This window comes from Pelophylax lessonae (assembly GCF_965119305.1).
Source record: "Pelophylax lessonae genome assembly, chromosome: 2".
In the NCBI taxonomy this organism is placed as follows: domain Eukaryota; kingdom Metazoa; phylum Chordata; class Amphibia; order Anura; family Ranidae; genus Pelophylax; species Pelophylax lessonae.
The window spans coordinates 133,458,442-133,480,724 of NC_138769.1; the positions used below are offsets into that span (position 1 = coordinate 133,458,442).

At 50.0% G+C, this 22,283-nt stretch overlaps 1 protein-coding gene across 1 annotated transcript in view; it reads right to left on the minus strand.

Moving 5' to 3' along the window:
- The window catches only part of LOC309546038 (myeloperoxidase-like), a 165,557-nt gene that overhangs the window by 90,836 nt on the left and 52,438 nt on the right, over positions 1 to 22,283 (minus strand). Inside the window, exon 3 of the mRNA XM_082245517.1 lies at positions 758 to 933. Within this exon, the coding sequence (XP_082101643.1) occupies positions 758 to 933 (176 nt within the window). The remainder of the gene's footprint in view (positions 1 to 757; positions 934 to 22,283) is intronic.

Genomic DNA, 22,283 nt, shown 5'->3' on the forward strand with positions numbered 1-22,283 from the left:
AAAAGGAATATCCATGGAGGGACACACAAACCTCTACAGGCTATAAGTTGGCACCCTGACTACCATTTAGTATGGGGATGAAATCCTTGGACCCGTTTCAGACCCTACGCAGGTGCAGTGGGTCCTGGGTTCCTCCTGGTGCACGACAATGCCAGGCCTCATGTGGCAAGGGTATGCAGCCAGTTCCTGGAGGATGAAGGAATTGATACTATTGAATGCCCCCCACGCTCGCCTGACCTAAACCCACTACAACACCTCTGGGACATTATGTTTCAGTCCATCTGACGCCACCAGGTTGTACCTCAGTCTGTTCAGGAGCTCAGTAATAACCTGCTCCAGATCTGGGAGGAAATACCCCAGGACACCATCCGTTGTCTCATTAGGAGCATCCCCTGACGTTGTCATGCATGCATACAAGCACGTGGGGGTCATACAAACTACTTTTGAGTTGTTGCAATAAAATTTCAGCAAAATGGACTAGCCTGCTGCATCAGTTTTTCACTTTGATTTTCGGGTGCCTCTGTAGGTTGATCATTTTCATTTCTATCAAACGAAGTGGCATCCTTTCCTTCCTAACACATTACCAGTCCATATCAGTATAGATATCCAGCATGATATTTTTCCCCATTGAGATCTGATGTGTTTTCAAAGTGTTTCTATCTGGGATAATACAGTATGCAGTTTGTGCTTCCTAATTTCAAAAAGTATATTTCTAATTTTCTGGACAGTTCTGATATATTTTTTTTTAGTGTGATACCTGAAACATTGACAGGACTTGGGTAGATGTATTTTAGGTTCTCAGCAATAAGTTGGAGGGTGACACCCATGTAATCAGCAGCTCTTATTGCGTTTCTGCTTCGGGCTACGGGTTGTTTGAAAAATGCCATAATATCAGCAGGTCTCGCAGCCTTTCTCTTTGCTCGTAGCTTCAGGCTGAAAAGACAAAAAACACATTATTCAGTAAGCTGCACTACTGTAAATATTCCGACAAATTAAAAAATATACCATAGAATGCAGGAGGCTGGTGTTCCTCTTTGTTTTATGTATTCATGTGCCCTTTGTCATGACACCATTTAGCGAATCAAACCACTCACAGGCCTTAAAGCGGTAGTAAACCACACCATTTATTTTATTTTTTTAACCCTGCAAGGTAAAGTCATGTTGTGCTAGCATGCATCACATAATAGCACATAATGAAATACTTACTGTACCTTAGAATGTTGGAGGGCTTCCATCTTCACCCGGGGTTTTCATGCTCTGGCCATCTGATTGGCTGCACCGCAAAGATGTCACATGCGTGCAGAAGTATGCCGTCCATTCAGAGCGCATGAGCCGGTGACATCACTAGCTGCATGCATTGTGAATATTCCTTAAACAGTCAAGGTTTAGGAGATATTCACGGTACCTACAGGTAAGCCTTTTTATAGGCTTACCTGTAGGTACAAGTCTAAAAAAAAGAGTTTGCTTCCACTTTAAAGTAGATTTAATCCCTAACTGAATGACATTTATTTGCCTTCCTCTCTTTATATGCATATGCTGCACTAATGGATGCATGTGATTTCTCAGAGTGGGTTTCTGGTTAGTGACTACAGTGGAACCACATAAAAATGCACAGAAAAAAGGGTACCATGTAGGTAGGCCCTTACCCCTGATATATGATAAACAAAAAGATAGAGAAAGATGGGGCTTTGCGGGCCAGTGGGAGTAGAAGGATCACACACAAACCAACTTTGTAAAACAAACAAGTTACATTTTATTGATATTAAAAAAATAAAGATAAAAAACATGGGCAGTAACGCGCATGTTCACAAAGACAGGACATATACACACAGTTGCTCTAAAATCGATTGGTAAGAATCATTTAAATATAGAAATACATCTCGTAAGGGGAAAAAACCAAGAGCCTGTGTAGGATGGAAGATAGGTCTCAGGTGGAATGCGGTCAATGTAGGTCCCCAGCAAGCCGACGCGTTTCGCTCAAGGCTTCCTCAGGGCCAGAGAGACCATAACAGACAGGTATTTCCTTTTTAAAGACTCAGGGGGTGACAGTTTGTAGTGACATATAAAAGGGTATCAGTCCCTCAATATTCATATATAGCGTCCACAACGTATATCTATTTGCACATTTAATTCGGATTGAGTGTCCAGCCTCTCAGTTGCCACAAGAACAGTGCTTTTTGTATTCGACGTATCAAAAGCTCATTACAGTAGCTAACTTTCTTTTATATATCCGGGTATACTAAGGGTACCGTGGTTGCCACATTGATAAATCCAAATCTCGAAACCTTCTAGGGGTGCCATGATTGCCACACTAGCAGCTGCACTTCAATTTTCTCCTCTTTTAGAAGGACCCAGTAAGGTGGTTGTTTGGTATATATATATATATGGCATCATTACAATCTATTCGCTGTATATAGATGGCTTCAGGCAGGAAAATACAAATTCATCACTTCATCCTATTTCAAGGAGGCAGGGAAAATTTGTCCCAGAGCCAGCAAGTCCTGCGTGTAGCTCGCGTCAGTCAGCCTGCCTTAAAATGGTGCGACTCACATAAAAATGCAGTTTAGGAAAAATAACTATTGTTTCTATGGGAGGAAACACTATTCTGTATTTTACACCTCCTTCTATACCCATCCTGAAGAAACTCCTACTCCAGGCTTTTCGCACAGCTGGTTATATGGTCAAAAGCTGGCCAAGATGTAGCCAGTAGGGATGAGCTTCGAGTTCGAGACGAAGCTAACTTCAACGCGAACATCGGTCGTGCGATCGTTCGTTGAATGACGAACAAATGTGATTCTTCGCGGGAAATTTGAGACTCCCATAATGCACTGCACACGCGCCGTGCATGCAGCACATTATGTGATTGGCCAAAGCATGCACCCTGACTTCATGCTTTGGCCAATCAAATGATCTTTGCCATGATTGGACTAAAGGCAGGCTGCCTTTAGCCAATCATGGCTCAGGGGCCAAGTACATGCCCCACACTACATAAAGGCTGCTCGCGTATCTGCAGCGTGTAGTGTCATTGTGCGGGCGATGAGACAGGGAGAGGCATGCGTGTGAGGCAGGGCGAGAGTAGTTTTTTTGGAGTTTGTCAGACAGTGCAGAGACATTGCTAGCAGTCCAGGGAGGGCCAGGAACATGTGTCAGGCAGGGAGAGATTTCTTTCTATACATCATATCAGACAGTGCAGTTCCAGAGCGTGATTCATTCCTAGCAGTGTAGGGAGGGCCAGGTATGTGTGTCAGGCAGGGAGAGATTTCTTTCTATACATCATATCAGACAGTGCAGCGCCAGTGAGTGATTAGTTCCTAGCAGTGTAGGGAGGGTCAGGTACGTGTTTCAGGCAGGGTGATATTTCTTCCTTTACATCAGATATCAGTCAGAGTATTGTTCATCGGTCAGTTGTGGAAAATTCTATAAGCATCACAGACCTATAGGATTATAGATCACTTCAGATATAAGTCAGAGAATTGTTCATTGGTCAGTAGTGGAAAATTCTATAAGCATCACAGACCTATAGGATTATAGTTCACTTCAGATATCAGTCAAAGTATTGTTCATTGGTCAGTACTGGAACATTCTATAAGCATCATATACCTATAGGATTATAGATCTACTTCAGATATCAGTCAGAGTATTGTTCATTGGTCAATAGTGGAAAATTCTATAAGCATCACAGACCTATAGGATTATAGATCTAATTCAGATATCAGTCAGAGTATTGTTCATTGGTCAGTAGTGGAAAATTCTATAAGCATCACAGACCTATAGGATTATAGTTCACTTCAGATATCAATCAGAGTATTGTTCATTGGTCAGTAGTGGAAAATTCTATAAGCATCACAGACCTATAGGATTATAGATCTAATTCAGATATCAGTCAGAGTATTGTTCATTGGTCAGTAGTGGAAAATTCTATAAGCATCACAGACCTATAGGATTATAGTTCACTTCAGATATCAGTCAGAGTATTGTTCATTGGTCAGTAGTGGAAAATTCTATAAGCATCACAGACCTATAGGATTATAGATCTACTTCAGATATCAGTCAGAGTATTGTTCATCGGTCAGTTGTGGAAAATTCTATAAGCATCACAGACCTATAGGATTATAGATCTACTTCAGATATAAGTCAGAGTATTGTTCATTGGTTAGTAGTGGAAAATTCTATAAGCATCACAGACCTATAGGATTATAGTTCAGTTCAGATATCAGTCAGAGTATTGTTCATCGGTCAGTTGTGGAAAATTCTATAAGCATCACAGACCTATAGGATTGTAGATCACTTCAGATATCAGTCAGAGTATTGTTCATCGGTCAGTTGTGGAAAATTCTATAAGCATCACAGACCTATAGGATTGTAGATCACTTCAGATATCAGTCAGAGTATTGTTCATTGGTCAGTAGTGGAAAATTCTATAAGCATCACAGACCTATAGGATTATAGATCACTTTAGATATTAGTCAAAGTATTGTTCATTGGTCAGTAGTGGAAAATTCTATAAGCATCACAGACCTATAGGATTATAGATCTAATTCACATATCAGTCAGAGTATTGTTCATTGGTCAGTAGTGGAAAATTCTATAAGCATCAAAGACCTATAGGATTATAGATCACTTCAGATATCAGTCAGAGTATTGTTCATCGGTTAGTTGTGGAAAATTCTATAAGCATCACAGACCTATAGATCTACTTCAGATATCAGTCAGAGTATTGTTCATTGGTCAGTTGTGGAAAATTCTATATGCATCACAGACCTATAGGATTATAGATCACTTCAGATATCAGTCAGTGTATTGTTCATTGGTCAGATGTGGAAAATTCTATAAGCATCACAGACCTATATGATTATAGATCACTTCAGATATCAGTCAGAGTATTGTTCATCAGTCAGTTGTGGAAAATTCTATAAGCATCACAGACCTATAGGATTATAGTTCACTTCAGATATCAGTCAAAGTATTGTTCATTGGTCAGTACTGGAACATTCTATAAGCATCACAGACCTATAGGATTATAGATCTACTTCAGATATCAGTCAGAGTATTGTTCATTGGTCAATAGTGGAAAATTCTATAAGCATTGGAGGCAGGCAAAACATCAGAACTTCTGTGTAGGGGTATATATACACACATAATTATATGTATATATACCCATACACATATATAGGTGTGAAAGTAGCAGAACACTATACTTTTGCTAATGAAATAATTTGCACTAATGTGGCTCCGCTCCTATTACACCTATATATGTGTAACTGTAAAATACATATAAGTGTGTGTGTATATATATACCCCTATACAGAAGTTTAGATGTTTTGCCTGCCTCCAAAGAACCCAAAAAAATGCCCAAAAAAATGCCAGCGCCAAAAAAAAATGCCCAGGTTTGTTCTTGCAGGCATTTTTTTTGGGTTCTTTGGAGGTAGGCAAAACATCTGAACTTCTGTATAGGGGTATACTGTATATATACACACACACTTATATGTATTTTACACTTACACATATATAGGTGTGTTAGGAGCGGAGCCATATTAGTGCAAATTATTTCATTAGCAAAAGTATAGTGTTCTGCTCCTTTCACACCTATATATGTGCAGGTGTATATATACAGACGCGTGTATGTATATATACCCCTATACACATGTTCAGATGTCATGCCTGACTCCAAACATGTCCTCAAAAAAGCACTATCAACGCCTGCAGCAAAAAGAATGCTGACAGGAGCGGAGCCATATTAGTGCTCTGAAAGTGACACAAGAGAAACGATCTTTTCTCTATAGCGGTCACCCTGATATGGAAGGGTTTTGTCACCCTTCCATAGCAGTCACAGTCAGTTAACCCTACACTACACTACGGTCCCCTTACACTTAACACTTTCCCTACAGAAACTGAATAATTAAAGCTAACTATAGTGGAAAATAGCACCCTAACTACACTAGATATCCCTTTCCTCACACTAAAAAATGCTAAATGACACTTTGTAGCGAAATCACAGGACTGCTTCCACTCTCTTCCATGTCCCTGTATAACAATGCTAGGAATTTGGCAGGGGCTATCTTATATACTGGGGGGCGTATTCACTAATGATTGGCCTATGGACCCCCTAGTCACTCCAATCACATTCCTAGCATTCTCCTGCCCCCTCAATTGGCTTTTACTGATGGTTCTGGTCCAATCACGGGCTTTTAAAGCCCATTTCCTGAACCATTGCATTTTGGTCGGTTCTGGTTGCCGAATTCCGAACTTTTTCAGCAAAAAGTTCTATATTCGGCCGAACCTCGAACAGCCAATGTTCGGGTCGAACCGATGGTCGACCCGAACCGTTCGATCATCCCTAGTCAGTAGTGGAAAATTCTATAAGCATCACAGACCTATAGGATTATAGTTCACTTCAGATATCAGTCAGAGTCAGTGGCGCTGGTGCTCAAAATTTTTGGGGGGGCGCAAAAACAAAAATGTAATAGGTATTGCTTCGCGGCAAAAAACGAGGTAAAAAAATTGCATGACTTTGAGGTCATGGTACAGGCATGGCACATGTGATGGTATAGGCATGGCACAGATGGTACAGGCATGGCACAGGTGATGGAATAGGCATGGCACAGATGGTATAGGCATGGAACAGGTGGTAGAATAGGCATGGCACAGGTGATGGTATAGGCATGGCACAGGTGATGGTATAGGCATGGCGCAGGTGATGGTATAGGCATGGCGCAGGTGATGGAATAGGCATTGCACAGGTGATGGTACAGGCATGGCACAGGTGATGGAATAGGCATGGCACAGATGGTATAGGCATGGCACAGGTGATGGAATAGGCATGGCACAGATGGTACAGGCATGGCACAGGTGATGGTACAGGCATGGCACAGGTGATGAAATAGGCATTGCACAGGTGATGGTACAGGCATTGCACAGGTGATGGTACAGGCATGGCACAGGTGATGGAATAGGCATGGCACAGATGGTATAGGCATGGCACAGGTGATGGAATAGGCATGGCACAGATGGTACAGGCATGGCACAGGTGATGGTACAGGCATGGCACAGGTGATGGTACAGGCAGGGCACAGATGGTACAGGCATGGCACAGGTGATGGAATAGGCATGGCACAGATGGTATAGGCATGGCGCAGGTGATGGAATAGGCATGGCACAGATGGTACAGGCATGGCACAGGTGGTGGAATAGGCATGGCACAGATGGTACAGGCATGGCGCAGGTGGTGGAATAGGCATGGCACAGGCATGGCGCAGGTGGTGGAATAGGCATGGCACAGATGGTATAGGCATGGCACAGGTGATGGAATAGGCATGGCACAGATGGTACAGGCATGGCACAGGTGGTGGAATAGGCATGGCACAGATGGTACAGGCATGGCGCAGGTGATGGAATAGGCATGGAACAGATGGTACAGGCATGGCACAGGTGATGGAATAGGCATGGCACAGGTGATGGTAAGGTCATGGCACAGGTGGTGGAATAGGCATGGCACAGATGGTACAGGCATGGCGCAGGTGATGGAATAGGCATGGAACAGATGGTACAGGCATGGCACAGGTGATGGAATAGGCATGGCACAGGTGATGGTAAGGTCATGGCACAGGTGGTGGAATTGGCATGGCACAGATGGTACAGGCATGGCGCAGGTGATGGAATAGGCATGGCACAGGTGATGGAATAGGCATGGCACAGGTGATGGTAAGGTCATGGCACAGGTGGTGGAATAGGCATGGCACAGGTGATGGAATAGGCATGGCACAGGTGATGGTAAGGTCATGGCACAGGTGGTGGAATAGGCATGGCACAGATGGTACAGGCATGGCGCAGGTGATGGAATAGGCATGGCACAGGTGATGGTAAGGTCATGGCACAGGTGGTGGAATAGGCATGGCGCAGGTGGTGGAATAGGCATGGCACAGATGGTACAGGCATGGCACAGGTGATGGTAAGGTCATGGCACAGGTGGTGGAATAGGCATGGCACAGATGGTACAGGCATGGGGCAGGTGATGGAATAGGCATGGCACAGGTGATGGTAAGGCCATGGCACAGGTGGTGGAATAGGCATGGCGCAGGTGGTGGAATAGGCATGGCACAGATGGTACAGGCATGGCACAGGTGGTGGAATAGGCATGGCACAGATGGTACAGGCATGGCGCAGGTGGTGGAATAGGCATGGCACAGGTGATGGAATAGGCATGGCAAAGACTGTACAGCCATGGCGCAGGTGGTGGAATAGGCATGGCACAGGTGATGGAATAGGCATGGCACAGATGGTACAGGCATGGCGCAGGTGGTGGAATAGGCATGGCACAGGCATGGCGCAGGTGGTGGAATAGGCATGGCACAGATGGTACAGGCATGGCACAGGTGGTGGAATAGGCATGCCGCAGATGGTACAGGCATGGCGCAGGTGATGGAATAGGCATGGCACAGATGTTACAGGCATGGCACAGGTGATGGAATAGGCATGGCACAGGTGATGGTAAGGTCATGGCACAGGTGGTGGAATAGGCATGGCACAGATGGTACAGGCATGGCGCAGGTGATTGAATAGGCATGGCACAGGTGATGGAATAGGCATGGCACAGGTGATGGAATAGGCATGCCGCAGATGGTACAGGCATGGCGCAGGTGATGGAATAGGCATGGCACAGATGGTACAGGCATGGTACAGGTGATGGTAAGGTCATGGCACAGGTGATGGTAAGGTCATGGCACAGGTGGTGGAATAGGCATGGCACAGATGGTACAGGCATGGCGCAGGTGGTGGAATAGGCATGGCACAGGCATGGCACAGGTGATGTAATAGGCATGGCACAGATGGTACAGGCATGGCGCAGGTGGTGGAATAGGCATGGCACAGGCATGGCGCAGGTGGTGGAATAGGCATGGCACAGATGGTACAGGCATGGCACAGGTGGTGGAATAGGCATGGCACAGGCTTGGCACAGGTGATGGAATAGGCATGGCACAGATGGTACAGGCATGGCGCAGGTGGTGGAATAGGCATGGCACAGGCATGGCGCAGGTGGTGGAATAGGCATGGCACAGATGGTACAGGCATGGCACAGGTGGTGGAATAGGCATGGCGCAGATGGTACAGGCATGGCGCAGGTGATGGAATAGGCATGGCACAGATGGTACAGGCATGGCACAGGTGATGGAATAGGCATGGCACAGGTGATGGTAAGGTCATGGCACAGGTGGTGGAATAGGCATGGCACAGGCATGGCGCAGGTGGTGGAATAGGCATGGCACAGGCATGGCGCTGGTGGTGGAATGGGCATGGCACAGGCATGGCGCAGGTGGTGGAATAGGCATGGCACAGATGGTACAGGCATGGCACAGGTGGTGGAATAGGCATGGCACAGATGGTACAGGCATGGCACAGGTGATGGTAAGGTCATGGCACAGGTGATGGTAAGGTCATGGCACAGGTGGTGGTAAGGTCATGGCACAGGTGGTGGAATAGGCATGGCACAGATGGTACAGGCATGGCACAGGTGGTGGAATAGGCATGGCACAGGCATGGCGCAGGTGGTGGAATAGGCATGGCACAGGCATGGCGCAGGTGGTGGAATAGGCATGGCACAGATGGTACAGGCATGGCACAGGTGATGGTAAGGTCATGGCACAGGTGGTGGAATAGGCATGGCACAGGCATGGCGCAGGTGGTGGAATAGGCATGGCACAGGCATGGCGCTGGTGGTGGAATGGGCATGGCACAGGCATGGCGCAGGTGGTGGAATAGGCATGGCACAGATAGTACAGGCATGGCACAGGTGGTGGAATAGGCATGGCACAGATGGTACAGGCATGGCACAGGTGATGGTAAGGTCATGGCACAGGTGATGGTAAGGTCATGGCACAGGTGGTGGTAAGGTCATGGCACAGGTGGTGGAATAGGCATGGCACAGATGGTACAGGCATGGCGCAGGTGGTGGAATAGGCATGGCACAGGCATGGCACAGGTGGTGGAATAGGCATGGCACAGGCATGGCGCAGGTGGTGGAATAGGCATGGCACAGATGGTACAGGCATGGCACAGGTGATGGTAAGGTCATGGCACAGGTGATGGTAAGGTCATGGCACAGGTGGTGGAATAGGCATGGCACAGATGGTACAGGCATGGCGCAGGTGGTGGAATAGGCATGGCACAGGCATGGCGCAGGTGGTGGAATAGGCATGGCACAGGCATGGCGCTGGTGGTGGAATGGGCATGGCACAGGCATGGCACAGGTGGTGGAATAGGCATGGCACAGATGGTACAGGCATGGCACAGGTGGTGGAATAGGCATGGCACAGATGGTACAGGCATGGCACAGGTGATGGTAAGGTCATGGCACAGGTGATGGTAAGGTCATGGCACAGGTGGTGGTAAGGTCATAGCACAGGTGGTGGAATAGGCATGGCACAGATGGTACAGGCATGGCGCAGGTGGTGGAATAGGCATGGCACAGGCATGGCGCAGGTGGTGGAATAGGCATGGCACAGGCATGGCGCAGGCGGTGGAATAGGCATGGCACAGGCATGGCGCAGGTGGTGGAATAGGCATGGCACAGATGGTACAGGCATGGCACAGGTGATGGTAAGGTCATGGCACAGGTGATGGTAAGGTCATGGCACAGGTGGTGGAATAGGCATGGCACAGATGGTACAGGCATGGCGCAGGTGGTGGAATAGGCATGGCACAGGCATGGCGCAGGTGGTGGAATAGGCATGGCACAGGCATGGCGCTGGTGGTTGAATGGGCATGGCACAGGCATGGCGCAGGTGGTGGAATAGGCATGGCACAGATGGTACAGGCATGGCACAGGTGGTGAAATAGGCATGGCACAGATGGTACAGGCATGGCACAGGTGATGGTAAGGTCATGGCACAGGTGGTGGTAAGGTCATGGCACAGGTGGTGGAATAGGCATGGCACAGATGGTACAGGCATGGCGCAGGTGGTGGAATAGGCATGGCACAGGCATGGCGCAGGTGGTGGAATAGGCATGGCACAGGCATGGCGCAGGTGGTGGAATAGGCATGGCACAGATGGTACAGGCATGGCACAGGTGATGGTAAGGTCATGGCACAGGTGATGGTAAGGTCATGGCACAGGTGGTGGAATAGGCATGGCACAGATGGTACAGGCATGGCGCAGGTGGTGGAATAGGCATGGCACAAGCATGGCGCAGGTGGTGGAATAGGCATGGCACAGGCATGGCGCAGGTGGTGGAATAGGCATGGCACAGGCATGGCGCAGGTGGTGGAATAGGCATGGCACAGATGGTACAGGCATGGCACAGGTGATGGTAAGGTCTGGCACAGGTGATGGTAAGGTCATGGCACAGGTGGTGGAATAGGCATGGCACAGATGGTACAGGCATGGCGCAGGTGGTGGAATAGGCATGGCACAGGCATGGCGCAGGTGGTGGAATAGGCATGACACAGGCATGGCGCTGGTGGTGGAATGGGCATGGCACAGGCATGGCGCAGGTGGTGGAATAGGCATGGCACAGGCATGGCGCAGGCGGTGGAATAGGCATGGCACAGGCATGGCGCAGGTGGTGGAATAGGCATGGCACAGATGGTACAGGCATGGCACAGGTGATGGTAAGGTCATGGCACAGGTGATGGTAAGGTCATGGCACAGGTGGTGGAATAGGCATGGCACAGATGGTACAGGCATGGCGCAGGTGGTGGAATAGGCATGGCACAGGCATGGCGCAGGTGGTGGAATAGGCATGGCACAGGCATGGCGCTGGTGGTTGAATGGGCATGGCACAGGCATGGCGCAGGTGGTGGAATAGGCATGGCACAGATGGTACAGGCATGGCACAGGTGGTGAAATAGGCATGGCACAGATGGTACAGGCATGGCACAGGTGATGGTAAGGTCATGGCACAGGTGGTGGTAAGGTCATGGCACAGGTGGTGGAATAGGCATGGCACAGATGGTACAGGCATGGCGCAGGTGGTGGAATAGGCATGGCACAGGCATGGCGCAGGTGGTGGAATAGGCATGGCACAGGCATGGCGCAGGTGGTGGAATAGGCATGGCACAGATGGTACAGGCATGGCACAGGTGATGGTAAGGTCATGGCACAGGTGATGGTAAGGTCATGGCACAGGTGGTGGAATAGGCATGGCACAGATGGTACAGGCATGGCGCAGGTGGTGGAATAGGCATGGCACAAGCATGGCGCAGGTGGTGGAATAGGCATGGCACAGGCATGGCGCAGGTGGTGGAATAGGCATGGCACAGGCATGGCGCAGGTGGTGGAATAGGCATGGCACAGATGGTACAGGCATGGCACAGGTGATGGTAAGGTCTGGCACAGGTGATGGTAAGGTCATGGCACAGGTGGTGGAATAGGCATGGCACAGATGGTACAGGCATGGCGCAGGTGGTGGAATAGGCATGGCACAGGCATGGCGCAGGTGGTGGAATAGGCATGACACAGGCATGGCGCTGGTGGTGGAATGGGCATGGCACAGGCATGGCGCAGGTGGTGGAATAGGCATGGCACAGATGGTACAGGCATGGCACAGGTGGTGGAATAGGCATGGCACAGATGGTACAGGCATGGCACAGGTGATGGTAAGGTCATGGCACAGGTGATGGTAAGGTCATGGCACAGGTGGTGGTAAGGTCATGGCACAGGTGGTGGAATAGGCATGGCACAGATGGTACAGGCATGGCACAGGTGGTGGAATAGGCATGGCACAGGCATGGCGCAGGTGGTGGAATAGGCATGGCACAGGCATGGCGCAGGTGGTGGAATAGGCATGGCACAGATGGTACAGGCATGGCACAGGTGATGGTAAGGTCATGGCACAGGTGATGGTAAGGTCATGGCACAGGTGGTGGAATAGGCATGGCACAGATGGTACAGGCATGGCGCAGGTGGTGGAATAGGCATGGCACAGGTGGTGGAATAGGCATGGCACAGGCATGGCGCTGGTGGTGGAATGGTCATGGCACAGGCATGGCGCAGGTGGTGGAATAGGCATGGCACAGATGGTACAGGCATGTCACAGGTGATGGTAAGGTCATGGCACAGGCGGTGGTAAGGTCATGGCACAGGTGGTGGAATAGGCATGGCACAGATGGTACAGGCATGGCGCAGGTGGTGGAATAGGCATGGCACAGGCATGGCGCAGGTGGTAGAATAGGCATGGCACAGGCATGGCGCTGGTGGTGGAATGGGCATGGCACAGATGGTACAGGCATGGCACAGGTGATGGTAAGGTCATGGCACAGGTGATGGTAAGGTCATGGCACAGGTGGTGGAATAGGCATGGCACAGATGGTACAGGCATGGCGCAGGTGGTGGAATAGGCATAGCACAGGCATGGCGCAGGTGGTGGAATAGGCATGGCACAGGCATGGCGCTGGTGGTGGAATGGGCATGGCACAGGCATGGCGCAGGTGGTGGAATAGGCATGGCACAGGCATGGCGCTGGTGGTGGAATGGGCATGGCACAGGCATGGCACAGGTGGTGGAATAGGCATGGCACAGATGGTACAGGCATGGCACAGGTGGTGGAATAGGCATGGCACAGATGGCACAGGCATGGCGCAGGTGGTGGAATAGGCATGGCACAGGCATGGCGCAGGTGGTGGAATAGGCATGGCACAGGCATGGCGCAGGTGGTGGAATAGGCATGGCACAGGCATGGCGCAGGTGGTGGAATAGGCATGGCACAGGCATGGCACAGGTGATGGAATAGGCACTTACCTGGTGACGGCTCGGCTCCCGGCGGCGGCTTCTCCCCTCCTCGCGACTCTGATGTCCGTCCTCTTCTGCTCGGCTCCTGGCGGCGGCTTCTCCCCTCCTCGCGACTCCTCTTCTTCGCGGGCTGCGGCGGGAAAGTGACCGGGCGGTGACGGTGAGTGACTGATGCACGCACCGGCACCGCCCCCAACGAGGTCACCATGGATGTCCTGAATCATGATTGGTCCAGGCTGGAGTCTGGACCAATCATGATCCAAGACATCACAAAGGGGGGTGGTGTAGCGCATTTTTCTGCGCTACAGTTACGCCCCAGAAGGCCGCCAATTGGCGCCTCTGCTGGTGGAAAACCCCACCCCCCATCGGCACCAATGCGGCGGACGCCGAAAGAGGGGTGGTGGAGCGCAGAGCTCTGCGCTACAGTTACGCCCCAGAAGGCCGTCTATCGGCGCCTCTGCGGGTGGAAAACCCCACCCCCATAGGCACCAATGAGACGGGCGCCCCTTGTGGGCAAAAATTTTTTTTTTTTTTTTTTTTTTTTAAATCTTTTTTTTTTCTTTTTCTTTTTTTGGGGGGGGGGGGGCGGCGCCCCTGCGCCCCCTATGGGCCGGCCGCCACTGGTCAGAGTATTGTTCATCGGTCAATTGTGGAAAATTCTATAATCATCACAGACCTATAGGATTATAGATCACTTCAGATATCAGTCAGAGTATTTAGTTCATCGGTCAGTTGTGGAAAATTCTATAAGCTTTACAGACTTATAGGATTATAGATCTAATTCAGATATCAGTCAGAGTATTGTTCATTGGTCAGTAGTAGAAAATTCTATAAGCATCAAAGACCTATAGGATTATAGATCACTTCAGATATCAGTCAGAGTATTGTTCATTGGTTAGTTGTGGAAAATTCTATAAGCATCACAGACCTATAGGATTATAGATCTACTTCAGATATCAGTCAGAGTATTGTTCATCGGTCAGTTGTGGAAAATTCTATAAGCATCACAGACCTATAGGATTATAGATCTACTTCAGATATCAGCCAGAGTATTGTTCATTGGTCAGTAGTGGACAATTCTATAAGCATCACAGACCTATAGGATTATAGATCACTTCAGATATCAGTCAGAGTATTGTTCATTGGTCTGTAGTGGAAAATTCTATTAGCATCTCATACCTATAGGCAGTGGTGGGATTCAGCCGGTTCGCACCGGTTCCATAGAACCGGTTACTAACTTTCTGCAAGTTCGCAGAACCGGCTGAATCCCTCTGCGCGTCTAAGGACGCGCAGTACAATTGAATGTCCCGTGCTCAGACCGCGCAGCCGCAGACGTGGCGAATGAGAATTCGCTATTGTCACACGGATCCTCCTCCTGGCCAATCAGGGAGCGCGTCCTCCAGCTTCCTGATTGGCCGAAAGGCAAACACCGTGCCACTGGACGAGGAGGAGGCGCAGCGGGAGGACTGAGGACTCGGAGACGTGGGGAGTCGGGGACTGAAGAGAAACTGCGAGACCGTCCGTGAGGTGAGTGCATGGGTCTCGCGGGGGGATCGCTGTCACTCTGCAATGATTGGGGGCAATGCTGTGGCTGGCACTCTGCAATCATTGGGGGGCAATGCTGTGGCTGGCACTCTGCAATCATTGGGGGCAATGCTGTGGCTGGCACTCTGCAATCATTGGGGGCAATGCTGTGGCTGGCACTCTGCAATCATTGGGGGCAATACTGTGGCTGGCACTCTGCAATCATTGGGGGGCAATGCTGTGGCTGGCACTCTGCAATCATTGGGGGGCAATGCTGTGGCTGGCACTCTGCAATCATTGGGGGCAATGCTGTGGCTGGCACTCTGCAATCATTGGGGGCAATGCTGTGGCTGGCACTCTGCAATCATTGGGGGCAATGCTGTGGCTGGCACTCTGCAATCATTGAGGGAAATGCTGTGGTTAGCACTCTGCCATCATTGGGGGCAATGCTGTGGCTGGCACTCTGCAATCATTGGGCATTGGGGGCAATGCTGTGGCTGGCACTCTGCAATCATTAGGGGCAATGCTGTGGCTGGCACTCTGCAATCATTGGGGGCAATGCTGTGGCTGGCACTCTGCAATCATTGGGGGCAATGCTGTGGCTGGCACTCTGCAATCATTAGGGGCAATGCTGTGGCTGACACTCTGCAATCATTAGGGGCAATGCTGTGGCTGGCACTCTGCAATCATTAGGGGCAATTCTGTGGCTGGCACTCTGCAATCATTGGGGGCAATGCTGTGGCTGGCACTCTGCAATCATTAGGGGCAATGCTGTGGCTGACACTCTGCAATCATTAGGGGCAATGCTGTGGCTGGCACTCTGCAATCATTAGGGGCAATGCTGTGGCTGGCACTCTGCAATCATTGGGGGCAATGCTGTGGCTGGCACTCTGCAATCATTGGGGGCAATGCTGTGGCTGGCACTCTGCAATCATTAGGGGCAATGCTGTGGCTGGCACTCTGCAATCATTAGGGGCAATGCTGTGGCTGGCACTCTGCAATCATTGGGGGCAATGCTGTGGCTGGCACTCTGCAATCATTGGGGGCAATGCTGTGGCTGGCACTCTGCAATCATTAGGGGAAATGCTGTGGCTGGCACTCTGCAATCATTAGGGACAATGCTGTGGCTGGCACTCTGCAATCATTAGGGGCAATGCTGTGGCTGGCACTCTGCAATCATTAAGGGCAATGCTGTGGCTGGCACTCTGCAATGATTGGGGGCAATGCTGTGGCTGGCACTCTGCAATGATTGGGGGCAATGCTGTGGCACTCTGCAATGATTGGGGGCACGCTGGTCACTGTACATTGAAAAGGGGCACGCTGGTCACTGTGCATTGAAAGGGGGCTTGCTGGTCACTGTGCATTGAAAGGGGGGCACGCAGCGCTGGTCACTGTGCATTGAAAGGGGGCACGCTGGTCTCTCTGCATTGAAAGGGGGGATGCAGCTCTGGTCACTGTGCATTGAAAGGGGGGCATGCTGGTCACTGTGCATTGAAAGGGGGCCACGCTGGTCACTGTGCATTGAAAGGGGGGCATGCTGGTCACTGTGCATTGAAAGGGGGGCACGCTGGTCACTGTGCATTTAAAGGGGGCACGCTGGTCACTGTGCATTTAAAGGGGGCACGCTGGTCTCTCTGCATTGAAAGGGGGCACGCTGGTCACTGTGCATTGAAAGGGGGCACGCTGGTCACTGTACATTGAAAGGGGGCACGCTGGTCACTGTGCATTGAAAGGGGGCTTGCTGGTCATTGTGCATTGAAAGGGGGCACGCTGGTCACTGTGCATTGAAAGGGGGCACGCTGGTCATTGTGCATTGAAAGGGGGCACGCTGGTCACTGTGCATTGAAAGGGGGCACGCTGGTCACTGTACATTGAAAGGGGGCACGCTGGTCACTGTGCATTGAAAGGGGGCTTGCTGGTCACTGTGCATTGAAAGGGGGGCACGCAGCGCTGGTCACTGTGCATTGAAAGGGGGGCACGCAGCGCTGGTCACTGTGCATTGAAAGGGGGCACGCTGGTCTCTCTGCATTGAAAGGGGGGATGCAGCGCTGGTCACTGTGCATTTAAAGGGGGGCATGCTGGTCACTGTGCATTGAAAGGGGGCCACGCTGGTCACTGTGCATTAAAAGGGGGGCATGCTGGTCACTGTGCATTGAAAGGGGGGCACGCTGGTCACTGTGCATTTAAAGGGGGCACGCTGGTCACTGTGCATTTAAAGGGGGCACGCTGGTCTCTCTGCATTGAAAGGGGGCACGCTGGTCACTGTGCATTGAAAGGGGGCACGCTGGTCACTGTACTTTGAAAGGGGGCACGCTGGTCACTGTGCATTGAAAGGGGGCTTGCTGGTCATTGTGCATTGAAAGGGGGCACGCTGGTCACTGTGCATTGAAAGGGGGCACGCTGGTCATTGTGCATTGAAAGGGGGCACGCTGGTCACTGTGCATTGAAAGGGGGCACGCTGGTCACTGTACATTGAAAGGGGGCACGCTGGTCACTGTGCATTGAAAGGGGGCTTGCTGGTCATTGTGCATTGAAAGGGGGCACGCTGGTCGCTGTGCATTGAAAGGGGGCACGCTGGTCATTGTGCATTGAAAGGGGGCACGCTGGTCACTGTGCATTGAAAGGGGGCATGCTGGTCACTGTACATTGAAAGGGGGCACGCTGGTCACTGTGCATTGAAAGGGGGCTTGCTGGTCATTGTGCATTGAAAGGGGGCACGCTGTTCACTGTGCATTGAAAGGGAGCACGCTGGTCACTGTGCATTGAAAGGGGGCACGCTGGTCACTGTGCATTGAAAGGGGGCACGCTGGTCATTCTGCTGGGAAAGTCTAAAATTTTTGAATCCCACCACTGCCTATAGGGTTATAGATCACTTCAGGTATCAGTCAGAGTATTGTTCATCAGTACGTTGTGGAAAATTCTATAAGGATCACAGACCTATCGGATTATAGATCTACTTCAGATATCAATCAGAGTACTGTCAGTTGTGGAAAATTCTATAAGCATCACAGACCTGTCACCTATAGGACTATAGATCACTTCAGATATCAGTCAGAGTATTGTTCATCGGTCAGTTGTGGAAAATTCTATAATCATCACAGACCTATAGGATTATAGATCACTTCAGATATCAGTCAGAGTATTGTTCAACCGTCAGTTGTGGAAAATTCTATAAGGATCACAGACCTATAGGATTATAGATCACTTCAGATATCAGTCAGAGTATTGTTCATCGGTCACTTGAGTATATCCTATAAGCAGCACAGATCCTCTATAGGTCTATAGATTACATCATGTCAGGTCATTGAGTATCTATTGGTCAGTTGCGTATACCCTATATTTATCTGTATCAACATCATGTCCGAAAGGCTGACAAGGAGAGGTAGACGCTCACAGACCACGAAAAGTGGGCAAGCAGCCTCTGTGTCCATTGTGAAAAGAGTTGGTCACAGTCGACATAGTGCATCCTTTGCAGGCGGGGCACGCACACCCTTTATTTCTGGTGCTGCAATGCTATTCAGCCTATTCTAAGATGTGGAAGAGTTGGTGGAGTGGATCAATAAGCCGTCCTTATCCTCCTCGTCCTCTGACACCCATGCTCGCAGTAGTTTGCCTTCCACCGCAGCTGCCAAAGTGGCCGTTCCACAGGCTCCTTCTCCACAGCTACTCCTTTGATTCCCCCACCATCATGCACGGAGGAGTCACCTGAACTATTCGATCATAGTGTCAGTGACATGCTGCTGGAGGATGCGCAGCAATTTGAATGCTGTGATGTTGGTTCCCAGGTTGATGAAGGGAATAACGTGAGCCTAGAGAGAGGGGGTGACAATGACGGACAAGAAACCAGCAGTCATGTTGCCACAGTTGAAGCATATTGCCAAGTTTGCTCCAGTGACGAGGGAGGAGGGGATGATGAGGTCACTGACTGTACTTGGGTGCCTGACAGGATAGAGGAGGAGGAGCAGGAGGAGCAGGAGGAGGGGGAGGGTGAGGAGGACGCACAACTCCAACGAGGCAGGATGTGCTCGAGGGGGACGCCATAGCAGTAGCCAACCTATTGCGTCACAGCACAGAGCTCCACAGGTGCAGGATGCTGCAAAATCCCCGCAGACTCCAAAAAATTCATTAGTGTGGGCTTTTTTCAGCATCTGTGCAGTAGACCGCAGTGTTGCTGTTTGCAACATCTGTCTAAAGCAGATCAAGCGTAGCAAGAACCCCAGCCACTTGGGCACCACATGCTTGACAAGGCAAATGACAACCTGCCATGCAGTCCATTGGCAACAGCACCTGAAAGAGGCACCAGATCAAAACAAGCATACATCACCTTGCTCCTCATCTGTGATCTCTAACCCTACTATACCTCATGCCTTCTCAAATACCAGCATTGAGAGGGATGATGGTATAGCAATGAGTGGCACAGAGACTTGCACCCAATCTGCTACCAGTACACCACCGCTTGATTTGAGCACCAGGCAAATTTCACTACCCCAGTTTTTGAACTGTAGAAAGAAAGTGTCCCAGCCATCCACATGCTCAGCGTCTTAATGCTAGCTTGGCCAAATTGCTAACATTACAGTTGCTGCCTTTTCATCTGGTAGACTTGGCTCCCTTTCGCAAATTTGTGGAATTGTGCAGTGGCAGGTCCCAAAAAAGCATTTCTTTTCGCATAAGGCCATTCCGGCTCTCTACCATCATGTGGAAGGTAGTGCTTTGGCATCGTTGGACAAAGCGGTCAGCAGGAAGGTGCACATTACTGCTGACTCTTGGTCCAGCAGGCATGGACAGGGATGTTACATTTCTTTCACGGCACACTGGGTAACTCTGCTGGCATCTGGGAAGGATGCAGGACAGTGTTCGGTGTTTAAGCTTGTTTTGCCACCACGCCTCCAAAAAGCTGCTGCTGGTTCTGCCACATCTGGCCACTCCACCACCTCCTCCTCCTCTATGTCCTCTTCTGCTCAATTGTCCTCTGAAGCAGCAGTGCTCCCTAAGCCTTCAAGGGGCTACGCAAGCAGTCAGGCAAAAAGATGCCATGATGTGCTTCAGTTGGTCTGTCTAGGGGATAGGAGTCACACCGGGGCAGAGATTCTGACAGCTCTGCAGGGGCAGGCTCAGAGATTGTTGACAACACAACAGCTTGAGCCAGGAATGATTGTATGCGACAATGGCACCAACCTTCTCTCCGCCCTCCGACAGGGACACTTAACACATGTTCCTTGCTTGGCACATGTTCTGAATCTGGTGGTGCAGCATTTCTTGAGCAGATACCCGGGCTTCCAAGATCTCCTGAGGCAGGCCAGAAAGGTCTGTGACCATTTCCGCCGTTCATTCAATGCTAGTGCTCGCTTATCTGACATTCAATGGAAATTCAACCTGCCCACCAACCGCCTCATTTGTGACGTGCTCACCAGGTGGAACTCAACGTTGGCAATGCCGCAGTGGCTGCACATGCAGCAGAGGGCCATCAATCATTACCTGTGCAAGTATGGCACAAAAACAGGGTCAGGGGAGCTTGGCTTTTTTTTTGCCACGCCAGTGGCTTTTGATTAAGGATGCATGCATCGTCCGGTCACCATTTAAGGAGGCCACAAGGATGGTGAGCCGGGACGATGCATGTATCAGTGACACTATCCCGCTAGTCTACCTGCTGGAGCACACACTGCGTGGAATCATGGACAGGGCACTTGAGGCAGAACAGCAGCAGGATGAGGAGGCCTTTCTTTCCTCATATGGCCCCCTTTATGCAGATATCATTCTTGCCGGGCCACAAAACACACAGGAAAAAGGGGAGGCAGAGGAGGAGAAGGATGAGGATTTCGGCAGCATGGATGTAGAGCAGGCCCTGACTGGGACAAAAAATAGGCCGGGGCATTTTGGACTGAGCAGCCCGCAGGGGGGGGGGGCGTGACTGGGGGCGGGGGGGGCGTGGCGTTCGTCGGGATGGTTGATGACAGGATTTAATGTTCCAGGATGTGTGGATTCGATTACGGTACCTTTTTTAGTTTAATCTGACAGACTGGGTCCAATTTAGATCAGAGCTGCCATATGATGCTGTTTTTTTGGCTTACTTTAAATCCTGTTTTGATGGTTGAGTCCTAAAAATAGTATGAAGCAGCACGAGATGAGGGTTACTCTAATCAAGGGGTAGACAACCTTTTTGGGCACAGTGTGCCAAAAAACGTTTTCAAAGAAATTGGGAATGCCAGATACATAAAAAACTGTCAACTTCAAATAAAGTAACTGCTCTAAACCGCGTGAATAATAGTAAGAAATCAAGTGAGCTTTGCACCTTCACACCTCAGATCACCGCAATTCCTGCACCTTCCCACCTCAGATCACCCCAATTCCTGCACTATCACACCTCAGATCAGCCCAATTCTGCACCTTCACACCTCAGATCACCCCAATTCCTGCACCTTTACACCTCAGATGACCCCAATTCCTGCACTATCACACCTCAGATCAGCCCAATTCTGCACCTTCACACCTCAGATCACCCCAATTCCTGCACCTTCACACCTCAGATCACCCCAATTCCTGCACTATCACACCTCAGATCAGCCCAATTCCTGCACCTTCATACCTCAGATCACCCCAATTCCTGCACTATCACACCTCAAATCAGCCCAATTCTGCACCTTCACACATCAGATCAGTCCCAATTCCTGCACTATCACACTTCAGATCACCCCAATTCCTGCACTATCACACCTCAGATCACCCCAATTCCTGCACTATCACACCTCAGATCAGTCCCAATTCCTGCACTATCACGCCTCAGATCACCTGGCAGGCTGGCACTGGCAGCAAATATTTTATTCAAATCAGGATTTCTTCTGCAAATAGGCTGGCACTGGCACTGGCAGGCATAGTACTAGACTAGTACTATGCCTGGCTGCCATTGCCAGCCTATTTGCAGAAGAAATCCTGATTTCTTTGAATAAAATTGTTGCTGCCAGTGCCAGCCCAGCCTATCTGCAAAATAAATCCCTAAGTAGAAGTCACTCCTCTCTCCAGTCCTCCACTTACCTTGGG